This window comes from Schistocerca americana, chromosome 8 (assembly GCF_021461395.2).
Source record: "Schistocerca americana isolate TAMUIC-IGC-003095 chromosome 8, iqSchAmer2.1, whole genome shotgun sequence".
In the NCBI taxonomy this organism is placed as follows: domain Eukaryota; kingdom Metazoa; phylum Arthropoda; class Insecta; order Orthoptera; family Acrididae; genus Schistocerca; species Schistocerca americana.
Window position 1 is genome coordinate 524,972,091 of NC_060126.1, and position 19,236 is coordinate 524,991,326.

Below are 19,236 nucleotides of genomic sequence, written 5' to 3' on the forward strand. Positions count from 1 at the left end.
GATCCCCGCCTAGTCAACCACCTCCACCACCTTCTATGGCGATCAGCCAACTCCTGCCTCACCGATGCCACAGCTGCTGTACCATATCTGCTCTGGTTGGCGTGTCCACTTTCCTGCAAGATTCCTCAACAGCATCAAGTCTCATGGATACCGACAATGCTCTGCTTCTCCACAGAAGGCTGATGTGGCGACCAGTGGAGATTGCATGCTCAGTGGGCCGGAACAGCTGATCACCAGTAACATCGTGGAGGTTTGCATGCTGGCCACTTACAGTGCTGCCTCTCACACTTTTCCTTGATGTGAGAGCAGAGTGTTCTTTAAACTTGCTGTATGTTGTAGCTGAAAATTATTCTTCTCTTGTTGTGTGTTTTAGAGTCAAGATGTTCATTACAACTGAGACTTGATAAATGTTACTCTCTTTTCATTTATGTTTATTTCTATGGTAATTTGGAGAGATTACAGCAGTGATAATCAGGAGATAGTTGTAGATTACAAGATCATTAACTGTAGACACCATGTAATATACACAAGCAAGTGGCAGTCTTTTAGCCCTACAAGACTCAGCTTCAAGATGTACATAACTATCTTCTTAGAAAATTACAATCACATTCATACAATTACTAAACTTGTACTAGAATATAAACAGAAGCTATGTAGCTTTTTTCTAAGAAACAGCTTTCCTGCTCATTTACTAGGTTACACTTAGCTGGCACAAATTGTATGAAGTTATTGTTTCTCTTTTGTTTAATATACCATGAGTAATTCCACATTACTGAAAGTGCTCCTTCTTAAAGGGATGTAGGTAACAAAAAAAATGAAACAGAGAATAACAACTTGAAAAGACAATTTAATAATATATTTTATTTTGCTTATCATAATTTTTAAAGTAAAAGTTTGAACATGTGGTCTTGTACACTGAAGATCTGTGCCATCTTTCTTTTATACATGCAAGTATTAGTACTTAATTCCACTTCTTGTTCCCATACTGGTTATTGCTGTTATTTCCATTGTTGTTTCCATTTTTATTCTGGTTGCTTTGTTGGTCGTCTTCTTGCTCACCCCAATCTTCACAATTCTGTGCAGCAGAAAAAAAATCTTGGTTCATAGAAACAAAACAAACTGAAATTGATTCTCTCTCCCTTCCTCCCCTGCCCCCTCTCCCTCTGGTGAATAATTTTATTAGAAACAAAGTAATAATCTTACAGGGATACTTTTCTTGACTAGGAATGCACATATTCCAGCAACACTGAATCCAAGACTGGAAGCATTTCTGGAAGGCTCCTTTTGCAAGGACATACAGCTGCTCTGCCAGTGTCAGGAATAGTGTCAAAACATTTTTGTTTAAGCATAGTTTTAATTTTTGGGAAGAGCTGAGAGTTGCATGGTGCTAAATCTGTTGAATAAGGCAGATGTGGACGAACAAGAACACTTTTTCTGGACCAAAATGTCATCAGTCGAAAGCAAGGTGTGGCATGGCATGTTGTCACAATGGAGAAGGAAGTCATTTGCTCATTTTTCTGGTCTTCCTTCGTAAATTGTTTTGCAGACACTCCAGTACACCTCTGTAAAATTTGGCATTTAAGTTGTTCCCCTGCGGACAAACACTGATGGCACTATGCCCTCAATATTGAAAAAAAACCAGTGACCACAACTTGGATATTCGATTTTCACTTACATGCCTTTTTAGGGTGAGGGGATTCTGGTTTTTCTAAGGGAGCTCTGAATTTTCTTCTCACGGTCATACTCACAGACACAAGTTTAATCTCTAGTTACAATTTTCTACATGAAATCCAGATCATGTTGAAAATTCTTCAACTCCATGCAGACTGACACATAATTTTCATTCTGTTCATTACTCAAAAGTCTGGGAACAAATTTTGCACTCTCATCTCATTTACAAATTATCAGTTAAAATGCTTTGCAAGGACCTGTATGAGACATTAAGTTCTTTGGTAAGCTCTTGAATAGTTATTCACCTGTTTGAACAAATAATTTGTGGCACTTTTTGCATGTTTTCTTCTGTTTTTGAGGTTTGTGGATAACCTCAATGTTGCTTGTTTCTACCAATTCTTCTCATTTATGTTTTTAAATCACTCATACCACTTGCAGAAGGTCTAACAGTCTTCAGAGTTACAGCATTATTGCCATAAACAAATTTCAGAATTTCATGCATTCCTTTGCACTTTTTTGCAGCTTGAAACAAAGCCTGATGTTCACATATTTTTCAAAATCCATGACCTGTGTGATAGATGTGGTAAATACAACCCACTTTAGCATCTCTCAACACCAGCTGATGAGTCAGAATGTTTTACAGCTTGATGCTGCCTGTCTCAGTGGATCAGGTGGTTGGGCAAATTACCTCAAATCATTGTAGTGTCAGCAGTTGCTGCTAAAAAAATTCATTAATTTATGGTGAAAATGTACTAGGTCCTGAAGTATGATACAAGATAGAAAGTGTTGTGGTAAAAGAGGGGCCGCAAGAAGGAGGGCAGAGAATTTATGCAGGTAGACACTGAATGAAAGATGCACAAGACCCTAGTTCTACTGATATTATAGACCCCTAGTTTAATGCATATCAGACACAATATGACAGAATACATTGCTGAAATGAAACCTCTGTGCTGTGTAAAAAATATGAAAAAAAGTAGTTTGATGTTTTTAATCACATAGGATAAACAACAAACAATGGAAAAACCAGGATGGAATAATGACAACGAGGTATATCCTACCCACTATACTTCCCACACCTCCTACAGTGGTATTCTGCTACCCAGTGAACCTAAAAAATATCTATGTCCATCCCTACACCACCGTTCCTCCCAACCCCCTTGCCTCGTGGCTCATATCCCTGTGTCAGAGCTAGTTGCAAGCCATGTCCCATACATCCTCTACCACCACCTACTCCACTCTGGTCACAGGCATCAACTGTCTCATGAAAGGCAGGGCTACCTATGAAGGCAATCATGTGATCTACAAACTAAGCTGCAACCACTGTACTGCTTTCTGTGTGAGCTTGATAACCAACAAGCTGTTTGTCTGCATGAATGGACACTGACAAACTGTGGCCAAGAGACAACTGGGCTATCCAGTTGCAGAACATGTGACCCAACGCAACATGCTTCATTTCAATGGCTGCTTCACAGCCCATGCCATCTGGATCCTTCCTAACAACACCAGTTTTTCTGAATTTCACAGGTGGGAACTTTCCTGGCAATATATTCTACAGTCCCAAAACTCCCTAGCCTCAGTCCTCACTAGTTCCTGTCCTCCTTCACCCACCCATCTCCTACATCACTACCCTGCCTTCTGCACTAATCTCTCTCTTTTATGCCCCTCCTCTACTTCTCTGCTTTTCTGCTCTCCTCTCCCCCCCCCCCTCCCTCCCTCCCTCCAGGCCCACCCATCCACCCTTCCTTCAAATGTCCTGACTGCACCTAGCAGCCCTATCCCGTCTCTGCATGGCCCCATAAGCAGCACTACACCATCCCCCATCCCTAACCTGCTATTCATCTACATCCCAGACTCTTCCTTTTCTGCACCACCCAGGATCTTCTCCCATGACATGCAGTTGCTCATAATCCAGCCTCAGTGACCAGAGACAGTGGTCATGTGTGTGTGAGTTGTGCTTGAGACAATGCATAATGTTTTCTATGTTAGTAGGCCTTTTGGCTGAAAGCTCACATGTAAAGCAGTCTTTTTGCTGTGCCTGTCTGCGGCTCAACATTTCCTCAATATAGTGAGTTTCATAACAGGATCAATAATGCTACATGTAAAGTGTCATTAGCAAGAGCTCCATTTCTAGAGATAAGCAGAAAGTGAGGGCAAGATATACATTCCTATCAAGGGCTTTAAAGAAGCACAAAGCCATAGGGATTCTGAGGGTGCACATTATCAGTATGGACTGTAATAGTTAACTGTAAAAAAAAATTCAGTTGCTATAAAACCTAGTGGCATAGGTATTAAAGAGGACTACAAGAAATTACCAGAGGAACATGGTGAAAACATCAGACAGGAATGTATGCATCATATTACAGCAGTGTTTCACTATGCTTATTGTGCATCCATTCCAAAGTGTACCTGCAAACACTGCTTATCCCTGTTGGAGTGAGGCATGCAGCTCCACAATCAAGGGCAGACATATGCATTTGCAGATGTTCAAATGCCAACCATTTGCAGACAGCCTCACAACCAGTGGAATAGCAGGGCTGAAATGCTGCCATGTTATAAAGGAGACAAGAAGATATTGTGCAGTGAATTCCTTAACACTGTCATTCTGCCATAGTATGGAAAGTAACCAGACGGATTTCAGAAAAGGTTCAGAGGACCATTTTCAATGTTGTAATGTGAATGTCTCCAGAAAAATCATAATACTGTTGACAAAAAGTGGCAGAACATTTTTTTCACATCTGGTAGCCAGGATACAGTCTAACAGATGTAATTGATTTTCTAATTTATTTTGTCTATTCCTAGTTAGTATCTTTCATTACAGGGTGAAATCAGTAATTGTTTCGTAACTTAAATTCTATTGTTGACATATAAACCAATGTAAATTCTGTAATAATTGTAAACATTTCAAAAGCGAAATGCTAGTACTCTTAAAGTATTTATTTGACTATATTTGAAAACATGTTAGCAAAGCCAGCCCTTAATTAATTCCAAAGTAATTAACAGTTTTGTCAAAAGTATTATTTGCATATATTTGTTAATTTCTTGATTTAAACAAATAATTTGGCCTAAACCTTGCAGTAGAAAAAACAGCTAAAAGAACCAGTTTTTGATGTATTCAGTTAATTTAATGAGTTAAGTTTTAATTGTAATTTCTGTAAATTTAACTTCAAACAATTTGTAGTTTCAATATCGATTATTCTGATGATACATAAGGACCCAATTTTTGGTCACAAGACAGTCAGCCCACGGCCAAGTTTCTGACGAGTAACCTGTGCTAGTTAGAACAACAATAATGCTTCATAATAACTGTGGAACAAGTGTTAAAGAATTAGGCCTTGTGTAAAAACAGTGACAGTGTCTGCTCTATATGCACCTGATTATTCTTTCAAGAACTGTGATCTTTGTGGTTAGTTTTTACTGCTCATAGATGTTCAACAGGAAACTGTTGTAGCAGTATGTGGAGCTTCACCTGCTAACTAATAATGAGGCTTATCAAAGATTACATAATAGTGCACTGGCCATATGACTGTGTGTTATTGGGGGATTGTGAACAGTGAAATTAAAATACTATGAAACACAACTGTGCACCTGTCGGCTGAATAATATGCAGTAGTCAGTGTCGGGATCCATAACCCATTTTTTCAGCCAGTGTAGCAATGCAGTATGACGACAATGAGAACAAAAAACAACAAACAAATAATTAAAAGCAGGTGGGACTGTCAAAAGTGCCTCACGTAATGCCTCTGCTTCTAAGCTTAGGTGCTGCAGAGCACTGACAAATAATGGGATACCATGGTACTAGTTGGGTAGTGTCAAATCAAATGTACAGCATGATAGAGCACTTCTTATCAGAGGATTGGGCAAGTGCCATCACTCAGAAGGCAAGTAGCCCCAGTCTCTTTAAAGTGGATCAGTGCATAACTTTATTACCAGGAAATCTACTGATGACTCACAGGTTCCACAGCTGATACACTCTTAAAAGTGAAAATGTTATGAGATAAAAATACAGTTTCGGTTGTGGAGGTTTTTATTATCAAATTTCAATTATGCATTTCATCTGTGATAGTCATCTTCAGATTATCTATAATGGAAAATATGACCAAATGGGTATAAGGAACTGTTTTGATCCCTTCTTGTGCAAGAACATAGTCTATGGGAAAATTTTTTATGCACACTTAAAGACACTGGTCTCAGTGCACTTTCTGATATCCTAATCATATTTTGCCAAAGTATTAGCATTGTGTAATTATTTTTATGTACACTGTGTGCTCTGAACATTTTCTATAAGCTTGCATAAAAACTTTTCCAGTACAGTACATTCTTGAACTAGATGGGATAGTATGTTTCTGTATACCTATTTTGTAATTTCATGCATTGTAGATAATCTGAAGATGTCTGCCATAGGCAAGATACATCACTGAAATTTGAAAATAAAATCCTCTGCAACCAAGACTGTAGTTTTGCCTCAAATCTTACACTGGTTGCTGTATCAGCTGCAGAAATGGAATAGAAGAAATTTTATTAAAAAGTTACTTTGAACTGAACAAATAATGCCTTACTAGAGAAAAATAGACTGAGAAATTAAATGGAACAAATGCAGTTTATCTAAATTAATCATCAATTAAATTCAGCAATATAAGGAAAAGGAAAGATTGCTATTGATGGTAAAGATGACATGTTGATTTGCAGACAGGCACAACAAAGAGACTGTTACACATTTAGCTTTCAGCCAAAGCCTTTCTCAGAAAAGAAAACACACACACACATTCATTAACACAAGCAATCACACACACACATGACTGCCATCTCCAGCAGCTCTGGCTGGAATGACATTCCAGTCCAATATTCTGAAGATGGTGGTCCTGTATTTGATGGGTGTGCTTGCTTGTGTTAATGAATGTTTTCTTTTCTAAAGAAGGCTTTGGCTGAAAGCTAAATGTGTAATAGTCTTTGTTGTGCCTGTCTACAACTCAACATGTCGTCTTCATGGTGAGTAGCAGTCTTTCCTTTTCTTTATATTATTGATATTCCAACCTGGGCTTTCCATTGATCAATAAAATTCATTTTTTAAGAAAGTAAATATAACAATGAAGATGTGCTTTAAGTTATGAGTTTCTGAGCTGCTGAATTCATCCCTCTGGTGTTCTGTAATTATATCATAAGCCAACAAAAAAACAAGACCATTGATTTATTCGTATTTTTCGTCAATACATTAGCAACAGTTTCTTATCTTTTCCATGATGAAATTTCTTCTGTCTTTAAATGTTCCTATCTCAGAAATCACCACCTAATTTCTGAGTACACATTTATTAGGAAAACCATCAGAAATGAACTGCATCTACATGTACATTTTCATTCTTGAAAAGGCCCGCAATACCACTTAGTTATAGTTGATCCTCAGACAGCTCAAGCAGTGGGGCATCTGAAACATCTTTTCATTGTTACATGGCACTTCCTTTGACATCACTATTTCAGATATGGGAGTTGAGGCTGTCCTACTTGACATATTTGAGCAAGAGAACCATTTACCTCAGAGTATGCTGCAAGTTACCACCTTCATTTGCTATTAACAGCATAATGTCAATAATGGAAGAGCCTATATAGGCATGGACAATTTTGTGATTTTCTTTTTTCTTCCTGTAACCCTGCTACTGCTACATGGCAATCACAGGTGACAATTCAAGAAGTCGGAAGAAGGAATGGCGTGCAGTAGTTTCAAAGAGAAACTTGTGCATGTTCTTGTGTCTAAGAATGGCGTGTTAGCTAGTTAGGTTGGTGCATCTTGGTCAACATATTAAGTGAAATAAGAATAAGGAACTAGATTCTAAAACTGGTCTGTGTATCAATGAAAATTGTTACAAAACAATTGATAACAGATTATTGATGAGAAAAATAAAATTTGACGTTAAGCAAATTGGCAGCAGACTATTTGCATGCTTAAGTCCCACTTTGCAGTCATTTGTCAAGACTTTCTGTGACTAGTACCAAATTTAAAACTGTTGAACATGAAATGACTGACATGCCTGAACCTATAGATTTTTCAGAGCTACATTATGTGAATAAACTGAATGGCAGAATGATACAAAATGTAATTGAGAGTTTCATGTAGAAGATACATAGGAGAAATTGATGTCAATGTCTAGGATGGAGGACAGTGGGCTGAAGAAGACTAGATGATGTGGACAGGAGAGAAGATGTTGAAGCTGTAGAGAAATGGGGATAGAGTGCATTGGTAATGGGTCCAGATCATGAAGATACGATCAATGAAACTGAACCAGAAAGGGGTTTAGGATTTTATGAGACTAGTGGCTTCCTGGATGTTGATCTCCACCTCCCTGATGGCTCCATAAAAACCCTGTCTATATCAAGCTGACCAACTATAAAAAGTACTTCCATTTTGAGACCTGTCATACCTTCCATGGTAAAAGGTCTTACCCATGCAGTCTGGGCACCTGTGATGGCATACATGCAGTGATGAGCCATTCCTTGCCCAGTATGTTGAAGGTCTTCACAGACAGGCACTACTCTCCAATCATAGTTCCTTAACAGCTCTCCTGTGCTATATATACTCTTGCCTCTAATCCCCAAACCACACACATGACCCAGCTCCAAAAGCATATCCCCTTCATTACCTATGAAACCAGACTGGAAACGTTTAACCATGTCTTTAACATCTTTTGCCAGGATTTTGAATACTTATTATACCTTGATAACTGGAACATCATTACCACTATCACCTCTACCATTCCCAAACTTGTATTCAACCACTGACCCAATCTACAAAATATCTTGTCCTATATGTATGCCAGACCTACTTTAAATCTCTTGCCACATGGATCATATCCACGTGAAAGATGCAGATGCAAGACCTATGTCATGCACTCACCCAGACCACCCTATTCCTGTCCTGTCACAAACATAGTGTTAGAGTCACTTGCAAAAGCAGTCATGTCATATACCAGCACTGCTGGAACTTTTATGTAGCTTTCTATGTGGGCACAACCACCAACAAGCTGTCAACCTGAATGAATGGTGTCTGATGAGCTGTGGCTAAGTTGGCCACGTGGTTCACACAGTGGCAGCTTTTGCTGCTGAGCACAATTGCTCAGCTTCAGTGGCTACTTCACAACCTGTTCTGTGTGACAACTCCCCACTCCCCCCCCCCCCCCCCCCCTTCACCGGCAGACATATTGCAACTGATGTAATTACATATACATCCAATGAGGTCATTATGTATGGAATGGAGTAATGTGTGTGTGTGTGTGTGTGTGTGTGTGTGGGTGCGTGTGCATGTGTACCAAGAGAGCAGTTATATTAAAGTGCTGCCCAGTTTAACAAAGTTACATTGTTCTCCAGCACTAAAGTTTGAGTTACTCAACAAATTCTTTGAATTGTGTAGTTGATAATTGCTCTTACAATACCTCTTTTATCTTGCAATCTTCCTTGCACAATCTCAGCTGGTGTCTGCACCACAGCCACAGCCACCACTGCCCCCATCATACTCACTTCACCCTGTCAGTCTATACTCAAGGCATTCCTCTCTGCACTAGGTCTCTTCCACTGTTGTATCCCTCCCATCACTCTTGTAATCCCCTTATCTTTTGCATTACCCGCCACACAAGTCCCCCTTCCTGCCGCAGGGAGGGGTAATTTCAGCTGTAGCTCTGGAGTAATGTGTTTGTGCTTGGGTATGTCTGTCTTGTATTAATTTACCCTGAAGAAAATTATGGTCCAAAACTTCAGCAATGCTTCCAGTCTTGTTATGTGCCTGTTGACTGCTCAACTCTTCAGCTACGAGGGTAATCCCAAAAGTAAGGTATCCAATTTTTTGTAAGTACAGAACTCTGTTTGTGTGGCAGTTTTGTCACACTGTTATGAAGAGTGCTTCATGCGCTGTGTGTAAACATGTGCACGCCATGCTGAGGCACTCAGTCTTGACTTGGAAGTCATTGAGAATGGAGCTCCCATTAGATGTTACAGCCAAGTGCGAACTGCACACAGTTATTCGGTTTTTTAACACACAGGGTACTGCGCTGATTGAAATAAATTGCCAATTGACAGAAGTGTATGGTGAGTCGTGCATGGATGTCAAAAATGTTCGTAAGCGGTGTAGAGAGTTCGCAGCTGGTTGGACTGAAATTCATGATGAACAAAGGAGTGGGAGACACTCAATTTCTGAGGAGACGGTGTTAAAGGTTGAGCAAAACATGCATGAAGATTGGTGGATCATCCTGAATGATCTCTGCAAGTTGGTTCCTGAGGTTTCATGAAGCACCACTCACAGAATTTTAACGGAAACATTGAACAACTGGAAGGTGTGTGCAAGATGGGTGTCACGCATGCTGACTGAGGCCCACATGCAGTGACGAGTTGATGCTTCCCGTGCATTTCTTCAGCCGAACAGGGCAACTTTCTGGACTCAACTGTAACAAGTGATGAAACCTCAGCATACCACTTTACATCTGAGACAAAGCAACAATCATGTCAGAGGTGGCATCCTTCTTCGCAACATGGCAGCAAGCTGGTATGACATGGGCATACAAAAATTGCCACAACGTCTAGAAAAATGCATCAACAGAAATGGTGATTATGTCAAAAAATAGCTAAATGTTCAAGCTGTAAACCGATGACAGCTATTGTAGAAATAAACATGTCTATGTACATAAAAAAAAAATAGGAGACCTTACTTTTGGGATAACCCACATACGAGTATATAGCAAGTGGTTACCTTTACTCCTTCCATTATATGTATTCCACCTAGGATGTGACCATATCATATTATATTATTAAAGATACAAGGATTAATAGTCACTAACAGCAGCAGAAAATCAAATGCAAAGGGCAAGCTAAAATGTCACTGATGTGTGTACTATTCGTTGACAGATGTCACTACATGTTGTGGTTGACTTTCAAAGGACTATAAATTCCAAATTTATCATAATAAAGACATTAAAACACTGATAAAAGTTGCTCTTCATCCTTCAACATAAAGTGGTATGTGGACAAAAAGTCAATATTAATGGCAATAAACTATTAGGTTATCACAAATTTTTGGTTCAGGAACAATAGAATCAGCCCTACTTTACAAAATACCAATTGACCAATAGCAGTTTAGCCTTTTATTCCACATAACAATTATCTGAAATATTAAATGAAAATTAGGTATTGAGGGGAAAAAATCATTTTTGTTCCTTCAACATTCTTTGTTACATTGCAAAAACAGAAGTTCAGTGCTCAATAATGAGCTTCTTTGTATAAATAAATTATTTCATGTGTCTCCTTATCTCTCCATATATCTCAAATGAAGAACATTTCTCTGAAATCTTCATATTTCTCTATATTTTAGTAGTTAATTGTGCTTTTGGGTAGTATAGGTAATGGATATGTAAAAATATTAATATGTTGACCATACCTCACGTCCTTTTTGCCGAAGACACAATGCCACATTCTTTGAAAGATCACATTTGCTCCCTTTTCGATCTGCACAAGAGAAAATTGCGCAGAACATGTAACACAAATTTTATTTTCATTATGAAAATCATATTCAACAAAATTTTATGTTGCTTTGTTTTGAAAACCAACTTATCATTGTTCTCAAGGCAGTTATATACTATTGCAGTAGGGTGTGAGCTGGAAATTACTGTACAAACATTATACAAAAGTGTTCCCATATCACCATGGACATGGAAAAGAGTGAACACATAATTTCTCTCTCATACTGAGTTGCTACTATTTGGATTTACATGAAAGGTAGAACAAGGAAAAACAAAAAGACGGTCTTAGTTTAAATTAGAATAGGTGCTTTTTTCATCCATTGTGAGATCATCAAGGATGTAGAACACAATAGAAAACAAGAGTATACAGTATATATTTACAAATAAAAAAATATATGCTAATGTACCTCCCATAGAACTCAACTGAAGTGGTCCTAATGGATATGGAATTAATCGGAAAATCCCAAGCTTATTTTCATTTGAAAGATAATAACAAACTTGCCAAAAAACATGTAAATGTTCAGTACATTAAAGTGTGTATGAGAAATCTTGGGCTATTATAGCCACACATAATGAAAGATAAAAATCAGTTTACATAATATATATACATCAGTCACAGATCTTCTAAGAAATTCATCAATGGAGTAAAAGGAGTTGGCCACCAACAAATCCTTGAGGCTCTTCCTGAAATTTTTTAGTAATTAAACTTTTTGTGACTGATGTTAAGTTACTGAAACTTGTGTTCCTGAATAATGGACATATTTCTGGAGCAAAGGAAGTGACTTCAAATCTCTGTGAAGATTATTCTTATTTTTAGTATTGATGTCATGAACTGAGAGTTGGTTTGAAAATCAGATGTACACTCCTGGAAATTGAAATAAGAACACCGTGAATTCATTGTCCCAGGAAGGGGAAACTTTATTGACACATTCCTGGGGTCAGATACATCACATGATCACACTGACAGAACCACAGGCACATAGACACAGGCAACAGAGCATGCACAATGTCGGCACTAGTACAGTGTATATCCACCTTTCGCAGCAATGCAGGCTGCTATTCTCCCATGGAGACGATCGTAGAGATGCTGGATGTAGTCCTGTGGAATGGCTTGCCATGCCATTTCCACCTGGCGCCTCAGTTGGACCAGCGTTTGTGCTGGACGTGCAGACCGCGTGAGACGACGCTTCATCCAGTCCCAAACATGCTCAATGGGGGACAGATCTGGAGATCTTGCTGGCCAGGGTAGTTGACTTACACCTTCTAGAGCACGTTGGATGGCACGGGATACATGCGGACGTGCATTATCCTGTTGGAACAGCAAGTTCCCTTGCCAGTCTAGGAATGGTAGAACGATGGGTTCGATGACGGTTTGGATGTACCGTGCACTATTCAGTGTCCCCTCGATGATCACCAGTGGTGTACGGCCAGTGTAGGAGGTCGCTCCCCACACCATGATGCCGAGTGTTGGCCCTGTGTGCCTCGGTCGTATGCAGTCCTGATTGTGGCGCTCACCTGCACGGCGCCAAACACGCATACGACCATCGTTGGCACCAAGGCAGAGGCGACTCTCATCGCTGAAGACGACACGTCTCCATTCGTCCCTCCATTCATGCCTGTCGTGACACCACTGGAGGCGGGCTGCACGATGTTGGGGCGTGAGCGGAAGACGGCCCAACGGTGTGCGGGACCGTAGCCCAGCTTCATGGAGACGGTTGCGAATGGTCCTCGCCGATACCGCAGGAGCAACAGTGTCCCTAATTTGCTGGGAAGTGGCGGTGCGGTCCCCTACGGCACTGCGTAGGATCCTACAGTCTTGGCGTGCATCCGTGCGTCGCTGCGGTCCGGTCCCAGGTCGACGGGCACGTGCACCTTCCGCCGACCACTGGCGACAACATCGATGTACTGTGGAGACCTCACGCCCCACGTGTTGAGCAATTTGGCGGTACGTCCACCCGGCCTCCCGCATGCCCACTATACGCCCTCGCTCAAAGTCCGTCAACTGCACATACGGTTCACGTCCACGCTGTCGCGGCATGCTACCAGTGTTAAAGACTGCGATGGAGCTCCGTATGCCACGGCAAACTGGCTGACACTGACGGCGGCGGTGCACAAATGCTGCGCAGCTAGCGCCATTCGATGGCCAACACCGCGGTTCCTGGTGTGTACGCTGTGCCGTGCGTGTGATCATTGCTTGTACAGCCCTCTCGCAGTGTCCGGAGCAAGTATGGTGGGTCTGACACACCGGTGTCAATGTGTTCTTTTTTCCATTTCCAGGAGTGTATTTTTAATTACAAATTTTGACAAACAATAAATAAAGTTTTTGTATGTCCATCCTTTTGACAGGAGGTCTTTGGGACAATGGCGTTTACTATTGTGAGAAAATGAAACATGTACAGCTGCCCCTATGATTTTATTTATTTTGTTGCAACCAGTTTCAGCACTTCAGTGCACCATCTTCAGGCTGTAGTTGATGTGAAAGTGGTTGACATGATCCCTATATACATTACATCAGTGGTCAGCATAACTTTGGTGTCAGCACTCTAATAATCAACTGCCGACTGGTTGCACAAAATAAATAAAATCATAAGGATGGCTGTAGGCATTTCATTTTCTCACAAACAATAATTATGTTGGGAAGCATTAGTTAGTATCCCTAGTTCCCTAAACAACAACTAATAATTATTAAAAGTTTTTGGACCTGGAAAAGCCTAGCCTGGCTTGATGCATTATCCCAAAAAAACAATCCTCTAGGACATTATAGAGGGAAAGAATGTAAAGATTGCTAGCTTCTCTATTCTTACATCACCTATATCTGACAACATCTGCATTACAAATGAGAGTCTGTTTAGGCACTTCAGCAGTTCTGTTTCTGTGATATGTTCCTACCAATTGAATTTATTATCAAGCTCTACTACCAAGAATTTAACAGCGTCAACCTCTTCTATCTCCTTGTCATCATATTTCAGGCATATAAAGCAAGTAAACCTCATATAATTTCTGAACTACAGACAGTATTATGAAAAGGATAGTTGCTACTCACCACATAGTGGAGATACTGAGTTGCAGATATGCCTTTATAGACCGTAATTATCCTCCCAACCTTGTACAAAAATAAATCTGCTGTGGCTTATCTTTCCAGTCACCACCATCTCCCAAAGTCTCTGTCAAGCCACAGAGGAGCATTCCCCTCATAATTCAGTACCACCCAGGACTGGAGCAACTGAATTACATTCTCCGTCAGGGTTTTGACTATCTCTCGTCGTGCCCTGAAATGAGATGTGTCCTGCCCATTAACCTTCCCACTCCTCCCACAGAGGTATTCCACTGTCCACTGAATCTACACAATATACTCACCCATTCCTACACAAACCCAGCTCCCAACCGTTTACCTCATGGCTCATAGCCCTGTAACAGACCTAGATGCAAGACCTGTCTCGTACATCCTCCCACCTCCTACTCCAGTCCGCTCACGAACATCACGTATCCCATCAAAGGTAGGGCTACATGTGAAACCAGTCTTGTAATCTACAAGCTAAGTTGCAACCACTGCGCTGCATTTTATGTGGGCACGACGGCTAGCGAGCTGTCTGTTGGAATAAATGGCCACCGACAAACTGTGGCCAAGAAACAATGGACCACCCTGCTTCTGAGCACACTTCCCAACATCTCATCCTTATTTCAGTGACTGCTTTGAAGCCAGTGCTATACGGATGCTTCCAACCAACACCAGTTTTTCTGAACTGCATGGGTTTGAAATCTTCCTGAATTATTTTCTATGTTCCCATAGCCCTCCCGGCCTCATCCTTAATTAGTCGTTGTCCTCACCCATCTAGCCCCTTCCCTGTTCCCATTCTGGCAGTACACAGCCATCTATTCCACCAATGCACCCAGTCGCTTTACTTCTCTCCTGTCCTGTGACCCTCCTCCCCCCCACTCTCCCCTGGCCACCCTCTAATCTCCCAACTGCACCTACCTGCCATACCCTGTACTGTAACCTACTTCCTTTGTTTTCAGACTGCATTTCCTTATGGTTCTTCCAATGAATCTCAGTCTGGCATCTGCTTTAATGATGATTAATTTTATATGGTCATTCCATTTTGAACCATGACTAGGGTTGACAGCTGCTTTGGAGACAAAGTATCTTATTTCAAGGAGATGTGAATGAAAAATTTATTTCTAAAAATAAAGTATATTCAGAATTTGTGTATTTACTTGCTGAAATACAAATTTTTGTACTTTCTTCACCAAACATCAATTTTCTGTTGGATTTAAGAGTTTGTGGTGCCTCTGCTGTAAAGCCAGGACTAGGACATCTTTGATTTATCTTTGTCTATGTTCACTCGGTGCGCTACGTTTGTACACCCATGTTGTATTTGCTTTCTTATGTGTTTAAATAAATATATATTCGACATATAAAGTGTGTTATTACCACTGTACAACAAGTAATATCCACAGTGGTGACCCTGAAATTATCGTCGTGTGTTTGCAAATTATTTTTTGCTTCTTTTAATCATTAATGGACTTCGTGTGCTGGCCCACATTGTCTTCGGAACAATGGATCTACCAGTGTCTTTCTGTGCTAGTGCCTCACATCCTATTAACTGTGATTGCATACTTACAAGTGTACCTAATATGTGTTTGGTTAAAAGCAAACAATAACCGACGCCCAGCCATTCCGGCACCCACATAACCGTAACTGGCCCAACATGGCCACTGTCAAGTGCAACTATGCAGCAGTGGCTGTTGCACGGACAGTACATGCCGCTTGGTGACATTATGAACAATAATCCAGTGAATTGTGTTGTGGTTCACCCCTCAGCTACGCAGTCCCTTTCAGTTTGGTTTGATGTGCTGACCAAGTTCTAGAACTGTAATTTGAATGTTCAAGTGCACGGGATCGCGCATTCTTATCTGCCTGACATCATAACACCCTCCTCCCCCCCCCCCCCCCCCCCCTGCATGCCATCTTGGTGATGCCGGTTACCTCAGCCATGCCGGTTTCCACAACTGTAGCCCCTTGGTCATACAACAATCGCCTTCCTCCCACTTTCGTAATGGCACCGACCATTCCACGCACACCGGCTACCGGATCAGCCCCCCTGTGGCTCCACCATGACTGCCTTCTGCCTGCTGTTGCAACGGCACCAGCCGTTACACCTGTGCTACGTTCGCCATCGGGCCTGTAGTTGAGACACATCATGCCGTTGATTGCATCAGCTCACTCCACATCATGTGCTGCTTGCGGTCACCCCCCCCCCCCCCCCCTCCATGCAGACCTCGGGCAACACACGGTCCACCACTACTGCACTGCTGTTGTTGGAGGCTTCCTACCCCTCCGACACTGATCTTCGCCTCCCAGTACTGCATCAACATGTTACCTGGAAGGTTTCCTAAGCTGCCTGCTTTTGCAAAAGGACAACCATAAGACTTGGTTCACATCGTCGGATCACCTACTGGATATCCACGGGATTTTGGATGATGAAACACATTTCGTCTGCCTGGTGAACCACCTCCATCCTCACCCAGACCTTATCACTGATCTCCTCCTCTCACTGCCTGCCTTGCCCAAGCATTTAACGGCGAAAACATTGCTCATCGAATGCCTTTCTTGCGCACCAGTGGAGGCTTCCCACCCCATCATCCATGACAAGCACCTCGATGACCGCACACCTTTGCAGCTTTGGTGGTGCCTTTGTGCATTAATTGATGATCAAGCTCTACCTGATGCTGTGCTTTGGACTTTGTGAATGGTCAAACTTCCATCAGACCTACAACTTCACCTGCTATCTCACGTCACCGACCCTATCGAGGTTCGTCTACACATGGCCGATTGGGCCTATGCAATCGTTCATCACCAACACTGCCTGTCAAGGATGACACCCTCGTCACCACCAGCTGGCATGCCTGCATGTTTGGTTCTGCACTCTGCTGGCAGAGACCAGCGTGCTCACCTCAGTACCTCAGCGGTATGTCAGGAGCTGCCACCAAGTGGCCTACAGGAGGTACTGCTTGTGGCCTCCCGACATATCTGCCCAAACTCTTTGCCTTTACAAATGTCTGCTTGTGTCTGTGTATGTGCGGATGGATATGTGTGTGTGTGCGAGTGTATACCTGTCCTTTTTTCCCCCTAAGGTAAGTCTTTCCACACCCGGGATTGGAATGACTCCTTACCCTCTCCCTTAAAACCCACATCCTTTCGTCCTTCCCTCTCCTTCCCTCTTTCCTGATGAGGCAACAGTTTGTTGCAAAAGCTTGAATTTTGTGTGTATGTATGTGTCTGTTTGTGTTTCTATCGACCTGCCAGTGCTTTCGTATGGTAAGTCACATCATCTTTGTTTTTTTATATATATATATATATATATATATATATATATATATATATATATATATATATATATATATATATATATATATATATATATATATATATATATATCTCCCGTGTGGGGTTGTTGGTATCCCCATCGGGCGGCAGATAGGGGAAAGCTTCCTATATATAGGTGGTACTGGGGAAATGAAATACCCAGGGCAGACCAAAAACCAATTAACCCAGTGATGTCTGTTCAGCATCTGGCGGCCAGTGGTCAGCGTCTGTTCCTCTAGTTGAGGCGGCTGCACAAAATCTTCTCGAACTCAAAAATCGAGTCGTATACCTGTGGTCTCAACAGAGATCACCACAAAAACTAAAATTCAACTTGAACGCATGATAGAAAAGACGACCACAGAGTCACTACCGCAGGCACCAGTCGATAGACTGGATTCACCTGATCATCGGATTCTGGGGGATCAGGGACACCATGCGGAGAAGAATCGGAGCTTCTCAAAAACTCATCACACTCTCAAAACGAAATGTAAAAATTTTATTGGTGCAATTAATGTGAACACCCTCACTAAAACAGGCAAATTAAAGCAACTCACCAACGCAATGGGAAAATTTAACCTGAAAATCACTGCACTGCAAGAGACAAGATTCACAGATGAAGGACACTTTAACACAGAGAATTACAGGATCTACAAGGGCAAACCTGCCATAAAAGTAAGAGACAAACTACCACTTTTCGGAACAGGATTCTCCGTACACACTTCCGTACTTGACTCAGTTATTGACTTCACGTCTGCCAATGAAAGAGCCCCCTGTTATCAGTAAAATCAGCTAATAAAGCATACACTCTGATCAATGTGCACGCCCCCACAAATCACCGCAATAAAATCTACCCTGAAACAGTGGACAATTTCTGGGGAACACTAGAAGAAACAATAAATAAAGTACCTAGGCACTATATGAAAGTCTTAGTAGGTGATTTTAATGCACAATTAGGGAAGGAAAAAAAATTCAGAGATACCACTGGACCCCACACCAAACACAAACGTACCAACAAGAATGGTGAAAAACTAATCGACTTCTGCAGAAACTTTGGACTTAAAATAATGAGTACCCAGTTTCAAAAACCTGCACATAAATTAACCACATGGAGATCACCCAGTCTTAGACAGGGTGAATACCAAATAGACCATGTCGCAATTTCCAAGGTGTCTTTGAATCAGATCATCATCTTCTCCAAATAAAAACAAAATTCCAACCCAACAGAATGCTAAAAAGGCCACCCAAAAGTACCAAACCAGATCCGGAATATCTGCAACTGAACAAAGAAAAAATCATCATGCAAATCAATCAGGAAAAATCAACAGACTGGAAGAAACTAACAGAGAAAATTCAGGAAGCCCTCAAATTAGGACAACCCCCTCGCAACAGGAAACATCGCTGGTGGAATGCAACCTGTGATGAGGCAGTTGACAACCGAATAACTGCATGGAAAAAATTTAGCAGTCACAAAACTGAAGAAAACTGGGAGAACTTTCTTAAAACCCAAAAACATACCTCAAAAATAATTAGAAAAGAAAAACGGGGATATGACAACAACAGACTCTCTGAAATCCAGCAGGATTTCATCAAAAATAATACAAGAAATTTTTATAAGACTTTCAGAGAAAACTTACAGGGATACCAAGCGCCTAGCTTGTGCTTCAAGAAACCCGATGGCTCTTTGGAAACCAACACGAAAAATAACTG

General features: G+C 41.3%; 1 protein-coding gene across 1 annotated transcript in view; it reads right to left on the reverse strand.

Moving 5' to 3' along the window:
- Positions 1–841: 841 nt before the first annotated feature.
- LOC124545359 (odorant-binding protein 59a) overlaps positions 842–19,236 on the reverse strand; it is a 178,155-nt gene continuing 159,760 nt past the window's right edge. Inside the window, exons 6-7 of the mRNA XM_047124264.1 lie at positions 11,081–11,148; positions 842–1,075 (exon numbers count right to left, since the gene is read on the reverse strand). Coding sequence (XP_046980220.1) covers positions 962–1,075; positions 11,081–11,148 — 182 coding nt within the window. The 3' untranslated portion in view covers positions 842–961. The remainder of the gene's footprint in view (positions 1,076–11,080; positions 11,149–19,236) is intronic.